Source organism: Mesocricetus auratus, unplaced genomic scaffold, assembly GCF_017639785.1.
Source record: "Mesocricetus auratus isolate SY011 unplaced genomic scaffold, BCM_Maur_2.0 Super-Scaffold_100003, whole genome shotgun sequence".
Classification (NCBI taxonomy): Eukaryota; Metazoa; Chordata; class Mammalia; order Rodentia; family Cricetidae; genus Mesocricetus; species Mesocricetus auratus.
In genome coordinates, this window is record NW_024429188.1 from 42808499 (window position 1) to 42825513 (window position 17015).

The 17015-nt window shown below is 42.3% G+C and overlaps 1 protein-coding gene and 1 non-coding gene across 2 annotated transcripts in view; one reads left to right on the plus strand and one right to left on the minus strand.

Annotated features, from left to right (window-relative positions):
- Nucleotides 1-16616, plus strand: part of Msn (moesin) — a 70585-nt gene extending 53969 nt beyond the window's left edge. The window contains exons 4-13 of the mRNA XM_005081148.4: nucleotides 1506-1780; nucleotides 3297-3380; nucleotides 4643-4789; nucleotides 6599-6695; nucleotides 8723-8886; nucleotides 11239-11369; nucleotides 11614-11774; nucleotides 12798-12890; nucleotides 13236-13460; nucleotides 14600-16616. Of these exons, the coding sequence (XP_005081205.1) occupies nucleotides 1506-1780; nucleotides 3297-3380; nucleotides 4643-4789; nucleotides 6599-6695; nucleotides 8723-8886; nucleotides 11239-11369; nucleotides 11614-11774; nucleotides 12798-12890; nucleotides 13236-13460; nucleotides 14600-14764 (1542 nt within the window). The 3' untranslated portion in view covers nucleotides 14765-16616. The remainder of the gene's footprint in view (nucleotides 1-1505; nucleotides 1781-3296; nucleotides 3381-4642; nucleotides 4790-6598; nucleotides 6696-8722; nucleotides 8887-11238; nucleotides 11370-11613; nucleotides 11775-12797; nucleotides 12891-13235; nucleotides 13461-14599) is intronic.
- Nucleotides 47-184, minus strand: LOC121140106. The gene has a single exon (XR_005876937.1).
- Nucleotides 16617-17015: the final 399 nt, after the last annotated feature.

The following is a 17015-nucleotide window of genomic DNA, read 5'->3' on the forward strand; positions in this document are numbered from 1 at the left end:
ATATTGAACAACAAAGGGAACAGTGTTTAGATTGTTAGTTTACCAAGTTACATGGAGGGGAACAACCAGACTTCCCCAGCTGTCCTAAGTCAGACAAAGATTTCCATGTTTATATAGGATTGTGTCATTTTTAGACAAAAGGTGTTTTTTACTTGTTTGCATGGTTGGTTCTGCAGCTTCCATAACTCCCACCCTGCGTTTTTATTTTGAGAAAGGATTTCTCCTTGTAGACAGATCTCAAGGTCTCTGTGCAGCAGACGGTGACCTTGAACATCTGATCTTCTTGCTTCCACATAGCCCTACTGATGACTTTCATCAAAATATAGGCAGAGAACTCAACTCAGGCAAAGTTGTTGTGTTTCAACTTTGACTTCTGAGCAAGATGGCCACCCCAAAAGGAGTGGAGAGGATTCTTTAATTTAGACTTGTTGTGGACCAAAGCTTCTGGTGGTTTCAGGTGCTGAGATCCCTTTCTTGAGGTCTGTAGAGCTGTAAGAAAGAGCCCAAATGCCTTAAACATCTGCAGACACCTGACAGACTTCCCACTCCATACTCCCAAAACTGGTTGACTTGACCTTACAGGACTGGATACTGTGTTGTGGCTCATTTTACTGATTGTATTTAGAGGTGGCTGTCTCACTTTTGCTAATAAAACAAAGATCTTGTTTTGTTAAAGCATGGAGACTTTGTAGAATTACATTTATTTACTATGTATGTGTATGTGTACGCGCATGCATGCCATGGTAAACATGCCAGTTCTTTCTTCCATTTTGTTGTTCCCTGGGAACTAAATGAGGTCATCAGCCTTGGAAGCAAATGCCTTTACTCTCTGAGTCATGCTGCTGGCCCTAACAGTAGCCACTTTTGCTCCACAAAGTAGGAGCCATTTTCAGGCTTTAGAAGTTCATGTGGTTAGTGTCTAACCTAGCCAATTCTGCAGCTTCAATTAGATTTGCACTTCTGCAATAGTTTATAAAGTAGGAGAATACTTGAAAGAGGAGCTTTAGAGTTAGGAGAGATTCTCGGCTCAGCTCTTAAGAGCGCTGACTATTCTTCCAGAGGATCTGGGTTCCATTCCCAGCACTGATGTAGCAGGTCTAATGACCTCTTCTGGCCAACATAGGTGCCAGCCATGCGTTTGACACAGCACCCCAATACAGAAAAAAATATAAACTACAATACATTTTATAAAAGAAGCTTAAAAGAGAGGACTGTTCTTAAACCTACTCCCAGAATTTGAAATCATTGAGCTATATTGTCAGGTAATGGTGGCTTCTGTCATCAGTGTGTATTAGAAATTTTAAGAAGAAAATTTCCAAGGGGAAGAAATATATGTGAGATTTCCCAGTGACTTCTGTGTTTTAGTTTAGTTTAGTTTAGTTTTAAATTATGAGGAGAGTGGCCTCTCAGGCTTTGGAGGTTACTTGAAATTAAAATTTCTCAGCACTCTCCCACTACCAAAATCTAGTATTTGAGAGCCTACATAACCTCCTTGTTCCTCCCAGGTGACTGCACAGGATGTGCGGAAGGAAAGTCCACTGCTCTTCAAGTTCCGGGCCAAGTTCTACCCAGAGGATGTGTCTGAGGAACTGATCCAGGATATCACCCAGCGCCTGTTCTTTCTGCAAGTGAAGGAGGGCATTCTCAATGATGACATCTATTGCCCGCCTGAAACTGCTGTGCTGTTGGCCTCCTATGCCGTCCAGTCTAAGTACGGGGACTTCAATAAGGAAGTGCACAAGTCTGGCTACCTGGCAGGAGATAAGCTGCTGCCCCAGAGGTGAGGTGGTACTCTGGTCTCTTTGGCCTGGTTACAGTGGGGAGTGGGTAGCAACCAAAAGCTGGCCAGTCCCCAGTCCATGTGGGGTGCCAGATAAGTTTCTTTCCACTAGGTTCTGTCTAAAGACTGTTGAGCTGCTCAGAGAGACACATTTGCATATAGTATTATATCCGATTGTATTTCTGGTCCCCAAACAGCATTTTCCTGCTTTCTCTTCCTGATTTCAAAGCTTCATTACCCTGGAGATAGGTGCTTACGTAGAACCAAAGATGGGTTGATTTGTTTTGTCCTCCCCCGTTTTCATTTCTTCTTCACTGATGAGATTTTATTTTAGAAATTCACAGGAGAGAAAGAGAGAAAAATATGCAAGCCACGGGTACCATTATACAGAGTTTTCTGATTTTGTAAACTTCAAAGGTGAAAGCAGCTCTTAAACACTTAATATTTTTGTTCTAACATCATGACAATGCCAAATAAACAAAGCAAAGCGATTTCTTTCTTTTCTGGCTCAGAAAGGAGAGAAGATAACAGAGGTACTCTCTCTGATTTGCCCCATTTTTCACATTTGAAGCAAAACTGACCTGAACTCCCAATGTCTTTATTCTTTTTTTTAACCTTAGAGGTTTTGTTTCATTTTGCAAAAGCCGTTTCCATAGGCTTTTGAATTAGAACAGGAGAAGAAAAACTAAGCAAGCCTGATTCTGGAATCCTTAGAGGAATGGGAGTTGTGGCCTATACACATACCATCAGAAGATAGTTCAGATAGTAATTGTGCCCTAGGAAACTTTTGTAGTCAGTGTCATGATGTCTGAGATGGCATATTTAAAACAAGCTTTGTTTAACATATGGGCCAGGCCTATTGGTTTCATTCAGAGTAGTTTGGGACTGCTTTCTTGCCCAGTATCCAAGGTGTCTTATGAATACCAGCTCTTGGCCCCAAGGGGGTGTAGGAGAGAATATCCCTGCCTATCTGTACTGTTAGCCCCCTAACACAGACTCCTGATGTATTATTGTTGAGTTTGGAGATTCAACACATTATTACCTTTGTGGTTAAAGGAATGAAGAGGGCTTGGTCTTTAATCCCAGCACTTTGGGGGCAGAGGCAGGTGAAGCTCTCTGAGTTTGAGGCCAGTCTGGTCTACATAATCAGTTTCAGGGTAGCCAGGGCTACATAATAGAGAGACCCTGTCTCAAACAAACAATCAAGTAAATAGATGGATCCCTGTCACAGATAGATAGATAGGTAGATGGATGGATGGATGGATGGATGGATAGATGAGGAATGAATGAATAAAGAGGGTGATTCAATTGTCCTGTTTGGTCATCTGTTCTTGGAGCTCTTTTAGGAAGTTCCTTATGTCTGCTTCAGTGTATTCAACTCTAATTTTCAATATGGATCCAGCAATACCTCAGTGGGCTAACTTCACATTTGCATCAACACTGTAGAGAGCTAAGTGAGTTTCCCTTCCCTCCTGCCTGTGATCTCTGCTTACCTGATCATTCACTGTCTTTCTAGAGTCTTGGAGCAGCACAAACTCAACAAGGACCAGTGGGAGGAGCGGATCCAGGTGTGGCATGAGGAACACCGAGGCATGCTCAGGTAAGCCTCTCCTACCAGCTGTGAACTTCATTGTCCTTGCAAGGAGAATGAGGATGGGGTCTACAATGAAGAGGCAAATGATTAGGAATATTGCTGGATTTTAAGACAGAGACATAGGGATGGTTTGGGTACTTAAATATGGAAGTCAAACTTGAGTCATTGTAAGACTGTGATTTAGTTTTAGACCTTTATTTTTATTTGTAAGAGCAAAATTTTAATGTAAACAAGATCATTAATTATCAAATTAAGACATGATTTTTTGTTTATTATTTTCCATGGTGTTTGTGTGTGTGATGCATGTTGTGTGTGTATGTGTCACAGTGAGTGTTTGAAGGTCAGAGAATTCAGGTAGTTAGGTTGTATGTCAAGCACATTTAGTCATGGAAGCATCTCACTAACCCAGATCAACAATTTTTTGAATTATTACATTCATATGTATTTTATGTGATGCACACATGCAGGCTTTCCCTCCCTTTCTCCCCCCTTTCTTGTGCATGTGCCTGTGCACCATTGCTTCATGCTGGGGTGCACACGTTGAGATCAGAGGCAACTTTTGGGAGTCTATTCTCTTCTTCTATTCTACCGTGTAGGTCCCAGTAACTGCACTCAGGTTGTCAGACTTGCTGGTCAATGCTGTGACCAGCTGAGCCATCGTGCCAGCCCCAGAAGTTTTTTGGGAAATGATCTCAGTATGTAGCCTAGCTGATCTTGAACACACAATCCTCCTACCGTTACCTTCCAAGTACTGGGATTACAGGTGATGCTGGGATTACAGATATGCTCCACCACTCCCTACATCCTAATCAGTTTTGACTGCAGAGAAAAGGAAGGAACATCAGGGTCTCCTGGAAGTTTCTGGACTAGTGATTCCACCCCTAAAAAGAAATGGTAAAGGAGCTCTTTAAACATTGTAAAGGTATTTGATGGTTGAGGAGCAAATGTCATCTCCCCATCAGCACTCTGTCTAAATTCTGCTAGTGATGCACTTCTCTAAGAGGGTGTCACATGAAAAAGAAGGAGAATAGCTTCCGTACAACTGATATTCCCAAAGATGAGGGACAGCCTCATCTGTCAGCAGGTTTTATTTAACAGAACTGATGCATACTCTTGTTATTCATCAGTTGCTTACGTTCTATCTATTTCCTAATCCTGTGAGCAATACTGTGGTCAGAAACACAGATCAAGCTGGCTTTTTTATGTTTCTGCGACTGACGTGGGAGCTACTGTGTGACAGTCCCTCTCTCCCATTCTTCATCATATAGGGAGGATGCTGTCCTGGAATATCTCAAGATCGCTCAAGACCTGGAGATGTATGGTGTGAACTATTTCAGCATCAAGAACAAGAAAGGCTCAGAGCTATGGCTGGGTGTGGATGCCTTGGGACTCAACATCTATGAGCAGAATGACAGGTATACCTGAGGCTTCTCATAAACATAGGTGTCATCCCTTACCACAGAGCAAGGCTATCCCATTTGAGTCACACCTCAATTATTTTTCTACCTAATGAAGTCCAGCCAAGGTGTTTGTATAGCTTCTTTACTCCTATGTTAACTAAAGGTGTACTATTATTATGTAGTCACCAGCCACATGTGACTATTGAATATTTGAAATGTCATTACAGCTGAGATGTGTCATAAATGGAAACTATATATACCACACTTCGAAGAACTGCTATGAGAATAAAAATGTGTACTAATCATCTTTCTATACCTATAACAGAATTCCTGGGAGAAATCAACTTCAAGGAGGAAAGATGTATTTTGGCTTGTGTATTTACTTGATGCAGTTGCTTCGGGCCTGTATTGAGGTAGAATTTCATGGTGGAGAGCATGTAGTTGCTGACCTCATGGCAGCTGAGAAATAGACAATGAAAGAGGAAGGGACTGGAATCCCAATATTTCCTTCGAGGATATGCCCCCAATAACCTACTTCCTTCATCCAAGCCCTATTCACAAAGCTCCGTCATCACTAGGAATGCCATTATCTGGGAACCTAGCTTTCAACAAATTAGCTTGCCAGGGCTCATTTAATATTGAATATCTAAATTATTCTGGGTATGGTAGTGCATGCCTGTTACCCTAGCACTCAAGAAGTAAACACAGCGAGAATCAGGAGTTCAAGGCCAATAGTTAATTCGAGGCTTACTTAGTATAAGGTTGCCATTGTTCTGATGAAACACCATGATCAAAAGCAACTTGCAGAGGAAAGGTTTTATTTCATTCAGTTTTGCATGTTTATCATTAAAAGCAGTGAGCTTAGGAGCTGAAGCAGGGCAGGAACCCAGAGGCAGGTGCTGATGCAGAGGTCATGAAGAGGTGCTGGCTTACTCCCCATGGCTTGCTCAGCCTGCTCTCTGATAGAATTCAGGAAGACCAGCCCACGGACGACACCACCCACAAAAGGGTGGGCTCTCAGTAACTAATTTTAAAATGCCTTATAGTCAGATCTTGTGTAGGCATTTTTTCAGTTGAAGTCCCACCCTTTCAGATGACTGTAGTTTGTGTCAAGTTGACATAAAACTAGCCATCCTGGGCAATGTGAGACCTTGTCTCATCTGCTTCCCCATGCAAAAATAATTCAAACTACAGTGATGTGAACATGTATCTATACTTTTAAATGTTAATTTATATGTTCAAGTGATCGTATTAGGATCTACAGGGTTAATTAAGCCTTTAAAATTAGGTCATCATATTTCCTTTATCTTCATTTTCTTATAGCTACTAGGACATTTATAAATGTGACCCTTATGATTTTTGAACTTTTCTGAGCTAGAGTCTGTCTTGTGAGGGTTCATAAAGTTCACGTCTCATGATGTACTGTCTTTTGACCTATAAGTCTTGCTGTAGTGTTTTCTTTCTTGTTTATCCCCACCTCCTTGGTCTGCTCTTGGTAAGGATGAAATTATTAGATTATTATTCCATTTACCACCGGCATCTGAGTTCATTATTTATCTTCTTGAAGTTAATGGTTTTATGTAGAAGGTTCTCGGTTAAATTGCTGCAGATCCTCTGGAAGGCTTTTATAAGGTATTTGCTTCTACCCCAAATGGAACAAAACAAAGGGTAATAAGTAATAATAGTAGCTGAGTTAACAGTGAGTCTGTCTCTTCAAGGGAGAAGTTTGTGTTAGGGGAATGGTGGCAGTGAAGGCAAGACACTAGGTCTGTTTCCTTCTTGCTTTGTCATTTGTCATGATGTTATTGGCCTCTGTTTCTCCAGACTGACTCCTAAGATTGGCTTCCCTTGGAGTGAAATCAGGAATATCTCCTTCAATGATAAGAAATTTGTCATCAAGCCTATTGACAAAAAAGCCCCGGTGAGTGATTCCTCCTGACTATGCATGACAGGTTTTTGCCAAGGCTTAGATAATTCTAAGAGCAAACACGTCATTGGATTTGTCTGTATCTCTATATTCTGTTGTGTATAACTTGTACACAACGGAACAAGAAGCACAAATGGAAAAATAAAATGTAAGAGGACATTGATGGTGAGAAATGGCCAGGCGATATCCTTTATTTGGTTCCTCTCTATTATCAGACTCCCTTTGGGTGGGTGAGGTGAGCTTCAGGACTTAGGTGCTGCTGCTTTGCCACTGCCTCACCTTCCTAAGTCCCCAAAATGTACTCTTTGTGTACATGACTCATGTTTCATTGTGGAAAGAAGGCAGAGCCAGAAGTTCAAATCCAAAGGTGACATTACAAACTTACCTTTTAATAAAGGAAGATTAAACATTTGCTTTACACATATCTCTTTACCCAAGAGTATTTAAGACAAAGTTTTTACTCTAGCCCAGACTGGCCTTAACTTAAAGTAACCTTCAGGCTTCAGCCCATGAGTGCTAGAATTACATACATGCATTAACATACCCTCTAAAATGTGCCTTTTAATTATTATTTAACTTGACAGTTTATGTAGTATGTGGCAATAATAATTAAAAAAGAGGTCATGAGTTTTGGGGAGTCACACAAGTAGGATGTAGGTGAAGTGCTCATGTACATAGTCCTCAGTAAAACACAAAGGCTTTTTAAAAACAAATAGCAATCAAGATAGTTGATGCTTAAGAAATTCAGATATTTGTGTACTTACAGCTTTCTTTCTTGTATCTAGAACACACTTTTTAGGGATTACAGAAATAGTTTAGACACCCATGGTGTACCTATTGACTAGAGTACTGTCTATCTTATAGGAGGCCCTTTGAGAGTCATTTTAGAACTGTAGTTAGACTTCAGGTAGAGAGACATAACAAGGTCTGTTCTCTTAAGAGTTAATTCAGTTGGGCCAGTCAATCACTAGGTCAAGGAAGTACCTCTCCTTAAAAGGTTAATCTAACCTAAGCTAAGGTAAAGAAGTAGTAGAATAGTTATCTCTTTAATGAGACAGTGTGTTTTTCCTTCCTTGTTACTACCCCATAGTTTAGTTTGTTAGTTGCCATGAGGTTCTGCTGGACGTGCTTATCTTACTGTATCCTGATGCAGTAGGGACATAAGTTTTCCATTATCTTCTCTTCTGTGGTTTTGTTTCAAATGCTGACTAGAACCGCATGTGCTTTCTCTGGTGCTTTGGGCTTTTTTACACTTTGTGTAAAGATCTCCCTGCAATATGGCTACTTTGCCACCATGTGACTGACTTCCATATTGGCTTAACTCAAGGTCATGGCTCTCTTAAGCTCCCACCTGTGAATTAATAATAAACTTGCTTTGAAAACTGGAAAAAATCATAGCAGAGGAAGACACTTAAGATAACGTATTTTAAGGTGCTGTTTTATGTTTAAAGATTTTCAATGTTGGATTTCCCATGTTTATTTTGTGTGGAGGAGGTGGAAGGATATGCACTCCATGATGCACACGTGGAGGTCAGAGGACAACTTGTTAGAATTGGTTTTCTTTCTCTATGTTGGTTTTGGCCATCAAACTCTTATTGTCAGACTTGGTGGCAGGCACATTTAGTTCCTGAGCCATCTTGCTGGTCCCAGGCTGTTTTTCCCGAGCAGAGCTGGCCAAAATGATGCTTTGGTGGAAAGAGCACTTGATGTCAAAGATAGGAAACATGAGTTCTAGCCTCAAGTCTACCACCTGCCTGACAACTGACTCTGGGAAAAACCATTTCCTTACCCTGGTGATTAGTATCCTGACTGCAGTGCAAATGACTGGATTACACGGTCTTTTCAGTACTTTTGGGTTTAGCTTACAGAAGCCAGGTCACGTTCACCTCTTTCTCAACATTTCAAAAATGTATCAGTTCATTATCTTATTACTGGTGTGTATGCGCACGCATGTGTATGCTCCAGGGTGTATGTGAGCCATCTTATCAGCCCTAAAAACTCAACTGTTCTTTTCCCTCCAGGACTTTGTGTTCTATGCTCCCCGGCTTCGGATTAACAAGAGGATCTTGGCCTTGTGCATGGGTAATCATGAGCTCTACATGCGTCGGCGGAAGCCTGACACCATTGAGGTTCAGCAGATGAAGGCACAGGCTCGGGAGGAGAAACACCAGAAGCAGATGGAGCGGTAGGTGCTATAGTGCTGGAGTTAGTGGTCCTCATGCTACTGCTTTGGTAAGGGAGGTTCTAAAAGCTTCCTAGATTGCTTAGGGTGTCCTAACATTCCAAGACCAGGACTTCTGAACTGTAGAGGAGAGGAAACTCCATAAATTCAGTCTCAGCCCAGACATTTTTGCTTAGAAACAGGCACCAAAAGTCTGGGATTTCAGAGGCTGCTGGAGGGAAGAACCTCTTCCAGTACTCTCCCATCCCCACCCACCCCTACCTGAGTAATCTAGTCTGTTTCCCCTTACAAGGGAGATTCAAGTGTCCCTTCTTGAGCCCTCCTTGTTAGTTAGCTTCTCTGGGTCTGTGAATTGTAGCATGATTATCTTTTACTTTATAGCTAGTGTCCACTTATAAATGAGTACATGCCATGTTTGTTTTTCTGGGTCTGAGTTGCCTCACTCAGGATGGTTTTTTCTAGTTGCATCCATTTGCCGGCAGATTTCATGATGTTACTGTTTTTAATAATTGAGTAATACTTCACTGTGGAAGTATACTGCATTTTCTTTATCCATTCTTTGGTTGAGGGACATCTAGAGTGTCTCTAGTTTCTGGCTGTTGTGAATAAAGCTGCTATGAACATAGTTGTGCAGGAGTCCTTGTGGTATGGTGAAGTGTCCTTTGGGCATATGCCCAAGAGTGGTAGATCTGGATCTTGAGGAAGATCAATTCCCAATTTTCTGGGCAATCACTATATTGATTTTCAAAGTGACTGCATCAGTTTTCAGCCTCACAAAGGTGCTGTAAGTTCAAGGCCAGCTAGGAATAAATAGTAAAACCCTGTCTGAAATAATGAAAATAAAAATTAAAAATGAGCATGTATTTTTTTCTCACAACGAACCTGGTTCTGATACATACATACATACATACATATTTATGGTCAATGTTAATTATATGTGTTATGTATATATATATATATTTATAGGGCAACATTAATTATATGTGTTATGTGTATATATGTATGTGTGTACACATATACATGCATGAGTGTGTGGGTACTTGAGCGCATGTGCATCCCCCCAACTAAGATTGACTTTTCCCCCCAACACTGGTGTTTGGACTCAAAGCTCTGTGAATGTCAGGCAAGTACTCTATCGTTGAGCTATGTTGACATGCCATAGTTCTCATTTATTAAGGAGAAAAATAAATTACCAAGATTTTGGGAACAGTTTACTGAACTAGAACATACCCTGTAGGACCTCACAGTCTAGTGACAGAGAATGAAGGAAATACATAAACATATATGCTTACATTGTCTTACTTACATAGTCTTGAGGTACAAAAACTATATCATTAATTCTCTTAAATATTTATTGAGCAGTACAAAAATTCCTCATCTTGTGAAGCTATCATTCTAGTAGTAGAAGTTTTTAAAGACAGGGTTTCTCTGTGTAACAGCACTGACTGTCCCGGAACTCACTCTGTAGACCAGGCTGGCCTCGCATTCACAGAGATCCACCTGCCTCTGCCTCCTTAGTGCTGGGATTAAAGGTGTTTGCCACCACCACCCATTATTCTTGTAGAAGACAGATAAAAATAAACAAATTGTTTAGCATATGCAATAGTGAAAAGTGCTATGAAAAAGTGGGTGCCAAGCATTCTGAAGGTCTGAGAGTGAGAATGCTTCCTAGGGAGTGGGGAGATGGCTCAGCAGTTAAGAATGCTCGCTGCTATTGCAGAAAACCCAGGTTCAGTTCCCAGCTTCCACATGGCAGCTTCCAACCATTTGTAAATCGACATCCAGGGGAATTTTGTATCTTCTAGAGTCTTTGGGCACTGCATACATATTGTATATACGCAGGAAAAACACACATAAAATAAAAATAAAGTCTTTAAAAAATCAGTGCTTGCTTGAGTAGTGATGGCAGAAAGAGCAAATCCTTACTCTATATCTGCAACAAAGTCTGGGAAAGGGGAACCTAAAGCTAGGGTTTAAGGAAGGCAAAGTTAGCCCTAGCTGTAGACTTGAAGCACAAAACCCAAGCTCCCCTTGCAATAAAGCTCCAAGACAAAGTGCAAAAGTTAGTAAATCATTTTGCAGATGGAAGTTTGAGAACAAGAAAGAGCAACGTCGAGATCTAGTTGGTTACTTGCAGTACCAGCATTCCTCTTAGGTCTCATGAATTTGAGGTAAATGGACTGAGCATAGAAATCTGTGCGTCAGTGATGTGATGGAGGAAAGTGAGATTGGTCCTTGTTTGCAAGCTCTGTCATTCATTGGGAGGCTGGGGGCTAATAGACTCAGGTCCTGGAACTCCTCAAGGATGCCATGCAGCCTTGTTATCCTGTTACCATCCCTCCTTGCCTTCTCTAGAGCTCTGCTGGAAAATGAGAAGAAGAAGCGTGAGCTGGCAGAAAAAGAGAAGGAGAAGATTGAACGGGAGAAAGAAGAACTGATGGAGAAGCTGAAGCAGATCGAGGAGCAGACCAAGAAGGCTCAGCAAGGTGAGGCTTGGAGTCACTGTGGACACTGACTTTCCCCACAACCTCACAATAAGGTGCACACTTTTCCCTGAGCTGTGCAACAAGGCTTCATAGTCTAGGTGTGTCCACACAGTAGATAAGGAATTTCTCGAAAAATTCTTGGTGCCCTTCCCTACTGTACCATGAAGTGGAAATTTCCCAGGAAGCAAGTTAGTGTGCCATCTTCATCTCTGAGCCCTATATCAATTTCCTCCTTTTCTATCAGAACTGGAAGAACAGACCCGCAGGGCCCTAGAACTTGAGCAGGAACGGAAGCGTGCCCAGAGCGAGGCTGAAAAACTGGCCAAAGAGCGTCAAGAAGCTGAAGAAGCCAAGGAGGCCCTGCTGCAAGCCTCTCGGGACCAGAAGAAGACCCAGGAACAGCTGGTAAGGTGGCATCCTGGGCTGGGGCTGTGTGCATGCATTTTTTCTGGCTTGCCCCCCCCCAGTTTATAAATCCCTTTGCTTGTTTAGCTGAGTGTTTCTAGCTTGTTTGTATCCCAAAGGTCTCCAAGAGTTCTTTCAAAAGCAAGCTGTCGTGTCACTGGTATGGCTCAGTCTTCCACAGCCCTTGCGTTTCATTTACTTTCTCACATAGAGATCTGATCCTGTAACCTTCTTTCTTAGGAAAGGGGAGAGTACCTCTCATGTGTTGGCTTAGCCACATTTCTTCTTTCCTTGCTTTCTTCTGTTTCTTTCCTTATTAGCCCCACGGAATTAAAGCCCGTACAGAATAATGTGACTAGACAAGGAAATTGGGAATCATGGAGGCTGAGAGACTTGTCAAAGGTCACAGCTGTGTTTGATGAAGGATTACAACCCTTTTTTGTCTCCATGAGAAAGATTCCTTCCCTACAAACTAGGGTTCTATGACTTGGAATTTAAGAATCTAGGGTCCAATTTCCTTAATATAGTCTCTTTGCTTGTAGTATTGGAGTGTTAGTATCTCTTAGAAAAAAGATGTCATTAGAAATTTGCTCAAGTCATAAGGGTATGCATAAACATTTCCCCATTGCATAGATAGCCTTGAGATACTCATATTTATTTGTTCTGGTAGCAGTCTTGGTGGAGCCCTAGGATAGCAGTGAAACTTTGCTCCTTCAAGCAGTGACTTCTAAGCTTTGCTGAGGCCCCACTGCATGTACATTTGGCAACATTAAGAGGAGAAGAGGGAAAGAATGGGAGCAAAGATGACCAATTGTCTGTCTTAAGGAAGCCTGTAGTCTAGGAGGGGAGCTGTGGCTTATGACGGTGTAAAGGGTAGAGTAATTTGGTTAAAACAGTCACCAGGGCAACAAGAAATGGAACAGCCAATTAATCTACCAGTTCTGCAGAGGAACTGGGGTTACAGGCACCTGGACCCTGAACATCCAGAGGTCAAGTGCTTACAGGCTTCTAATATGTCTCTAGGCTTCGGAAATGGCAGAGCTGACATCACGGATCTCTCAGTTGGAAATGGCCCGAAAGAAGAAGGAGAGTGAGGCTGTGGAATGGCAGCAAAAGGTAAGATACAGAATCCAGAGCAAAGCACTGTGGGAAAGAGTATGCTATATGTGTATATTCCAGTTTTTGCATTTCCTAGATGTAGACTCCCCCCCCTTTTTTTTTAGACAAACAGCTTTTTTACAGTCATTATGGGAGGTGTTCAAAGCTTTCTCAAATATTTTAGAATTTCCTGATACCGGAAGTAGATACACTCACTCTTATTTTCAATTTTAAAAAATCCCAGGATCAAGCCAATAAAGCCATTTGCCCTAACTGATCTCTTGTTAGACTTTCTAGGTATGATTAGGCTATGACAAACTACCTGATCTGATGGCCAGCGCTTCTCTTTCTATCACTGGACAGGCCCAAATGGTACAGGAGGACTTGGAGAAGACCCGTGCTGAGCTGAAGACTGCCATGAGTACTCCTCACGTGGCAGAGCCTGCTGAGAACGAGCAGGATGAGCAGGATGAGAATGGGGCAGAGGCCAGTGCTGAGCTGCGGGCTGATGCTATGGCCAAGGACCGCAGTGAAGAGGAGCGTACCACTGAGGCTGAGAAGAATGAGCGTGTGCAGAAGCATCTTAAGGTATTCAGGCAGGCCCAACAGATAAGGAGTAATGACTCAATAGCTCATGACCACTACTAGAGCTACAGTACACATGCTGGAGCCCATGCCTATAGTTTTTCTTTCTTTTCTGTCTCTTTGCTCTTTGGGGGCCTTCCACCCAGCTCCCAAATAAATCACACAGAAGTGTATTCTTTCTTATGAATGCACGGCCTTAGCTTGGCTTATTTCTAGCCAGCTTTCCTTGACTTAAAATATCCTGTCTATATTTCTCCTCTGGGCTTTTACCTGTTGCTATTTCTCTATATCTTTTCTTTCCTGCTTATTCCATGGCTTGCTGTATAGCTGGGTGGCTAGCCCCTGATGTCTTCCTCCTTTTTTTGCTCCTCGGTGTCTTCTTCCCAATTCTCTCCTCCCATTTAATCTCTCTGCCTGCCAGGCCTGCCTATCCTTTCTCCTGCCTAGCTATTGGCCCTTCAGCTCTTTATTAGACCATTCTGGTTTTTTAGACAGGCAAAATAACTCAGCTTCAGAGAGTTAAACAAATGCATCATAAAAGAAAGCAACACGCCGGGCGTTGGTGGCGCATGCCTTTAATCCCAGCACTCGGGAGGCAGAGGCAGGTGGATCTCTGTGAGTTCGAGGCCAGCCTGGTCTACAGAGCGAGTGCCAGGACAGCCTCCAAAAAAACTACATAGAGAAACCCTGTCTTGAAAAACCAAAAAATAAAAAATAAAAGAAAGCAACACATCTTTGCATCAGTAAACAAATATTCCACAGGCTAAGGCACTGTGACACATCTTTAACTAATGTTCCAAAACACATGCCAGTGTTGAGTAGGAGTCTGGCTGGGACTATAGACACTTGAAGGGAAGACATTTTTACTTACCAGTCACATCTGAGAGTACCTCATTTAGCTCTTTCCTACTTGGCACCACTCTCGTATCTTATATTCAGAAAATATCTAGCTAACCAAATTGCTACTTGACTATTTGGAATATTATTCTGATTGTTCTGCTGTCAAGAGGTAGCCATCATGAATGTATCCTACACTGTGAGCATGTGACACATGCTCATGTGTGTGCGAGTGCATAGGGAACCTACGGGTAAGGAAGAGAAGAAAAAAGGAGATAATTGTGACTCCTCTTGCATCCTCACAGGCCCTCACTTCAGAGCTGGCCAATGCCCGCGATGAGTCCAAGAAGACTGCCAATGACATGATCCATGCTGAAAACATGCGACTGGGACGAGACAAATACAAGACCCTGCGCCAGATCCGGCAGGGCAATACCAAACAGCGCATTGATGAGTTTGAGTCCATGTAGTGGGCCTCCAGCTTTTAGGGACCCCTCCTCCTTCTTCCCTGTCCCCATCCTCCTATAGTTTTGCCCAACTAACACTGTGCTTGAGCCACTAACTAGAAAAGCCTTGGAGCCATGCCAAGCATTCAGCATAACCATGGGACCAAATTTAGCCCTTCAGTCTCTTCACTCAGATCCCCGGGCAAAGAAATGGCCCACTGTGGTGCGAATGGAATCTCCATCTTCTCTGTCACATTCAACCTAGCTTGCTAGAATAGCTCATGTTTCCCCAGCCTGAGTTCATTCCTTTTGATTTGACAAGCACCCCCCCCCTCACTGTTTTCCTCTGGGACTCAAGTGTGAAATAGGTTGATAGATAGCTCCCATCCCTTTCCTGTTTCTTGCAAGTCCTGTGATGTGCAAAGTTAGGATATTGTGTAGTTTAGGGACAGAAGTAGGGCCTCGGCTATATCATTTCGTATGTCAGCTGACCTAGGATTTGGCCTCTTAATGACCATCCCTTTTAGAGTTATTTAGGTTTTGGAACGATTGGAGGGTAAAGAGAAATTTAGTCATTCTTATTTTTTCTACCTCCCATGTTGGGCCCCAATAAGCCTTGTCCCTGTGTTTAGGGACTCAGTTTCCAACCAAGGAGGGATAAAGGGATGCAGGAAACAGTGCGTTCACGAGAGCCCACTAACAACCTAGAAAACCTCTTGCCACCATGCCTTCCTTCTATCAGGTTAGGCCTGTGGGTAAGGCTATCCCCATGTTCATTCATGTTGCTGGTTCCATCTCAGAATCCATTCCTGCCCTCTCCAGTCTCCAGATCTCTTCCAGCTAGGACAGAGAGGACAAGTACTCTAAAACCTAGCCAGTTGTGCCTAAAGGTATTGCCACAAAGGGAGAAACGTTTATACCTGGCTGTAGTATTTTCCCTGCCAGGGGTTCTAAAGTCCTCCCCCAGATACACATTATGATGAGTAAGAGCAGCGCTTGTCTCTCAGTCACTCAGTAACCCTTCCCCACCTTACCCAGTCCAGAGTGGTGAGCGGGCCCTGCTTCTGACAAATCTCCAAGCCAGGTCTCATCACTAGTTGTGGTGTCCCTTGGAGCTCCGTATGGGAAGCTTCTGGGTATTCCGGCCTTGTCCCTTCGCACCCCCACACCGTTGTCTCCACTGTGGAGCAGCTGCTTCCTCTTTTCTTTATCACATGTGTGCTCTTCTAATTTTTACCAGTATTATATATTCTAGTGATATCTAACTTGATATTGATTTCTACTTTTTTTTTTTTTTGCTAATGCACTATTAGAGATACTAGTCTTGGGACAGGATCGTTTCAGCTTCATTATTTTTACCACCCCTACCCCATGTCTGGGAAGTATATACTAGATTAAAAAATGATATTTTGCCAAAAAACAAAGTGTAAGAAGACTTCAGTATTAGTGATTTACCTGTCACTATAGGTCATACAACCCATTTAAAATGTACTTAATATTTGGTTTTAGTGTTGCTGTTTGCCTGTTCCCCAGGGATCAGTTCCCAAAATGCTGTATTGTCCCTCCATGCAGAACCCCTAGCCCAGAGCCTCCCTCAGCCCATGCCCCTTCTACTTAAACTTGGGGAGTCTTATATGCATTGCTGTGAAATGTATTGACACTTGGTGAGCTGCCCTATATTGGCTAAATTCAAACCTGGAATTGTGGGGGCAATCTACTTGCATTAGGGGCAATAACCCACCCCCACAGAGGCTGTGGAGGTTAGAATTTATATTCAGGTTTTTTGTGTATTTTTATTTTTTAAATAATTGTTTTGGAGGGGTTTATGCTCAATCTGTGTTCTATTTCAGTGCCAATAAAATTTAGGAAGACTTCATTGTGACTAGGTCTTTCTTTCTGCCTGCTTATTTCATTGTAGTTTCTAGTCCACAGGCTACCTTTCTTTTATCTCATTTACCTCGATTTAAGTTCTAGCGGAAGGAACAATATAATTATCCTCATTTTAATAGGAAGGAATGACTTTAGACATCACCAAAACAAGAGTAACCAGGTTAAGTTGTGAAGTTACAGGTGTGATAGAGCTGATAGATCTATTCCATTTTTTTGCTGCTTCATGCCCAGATTGTCCTGGAACTTATTATGCAGACCAGGCTGGCCTTAAATTTGTGACAATGCTTCTGCCCCTACATTCCAAGTACAATTATTATAGATGTGAGGGATCATATCAGGCCTGCATTTGTGTTATTTCAAATTACTATTTCACAGTTTTTAATGT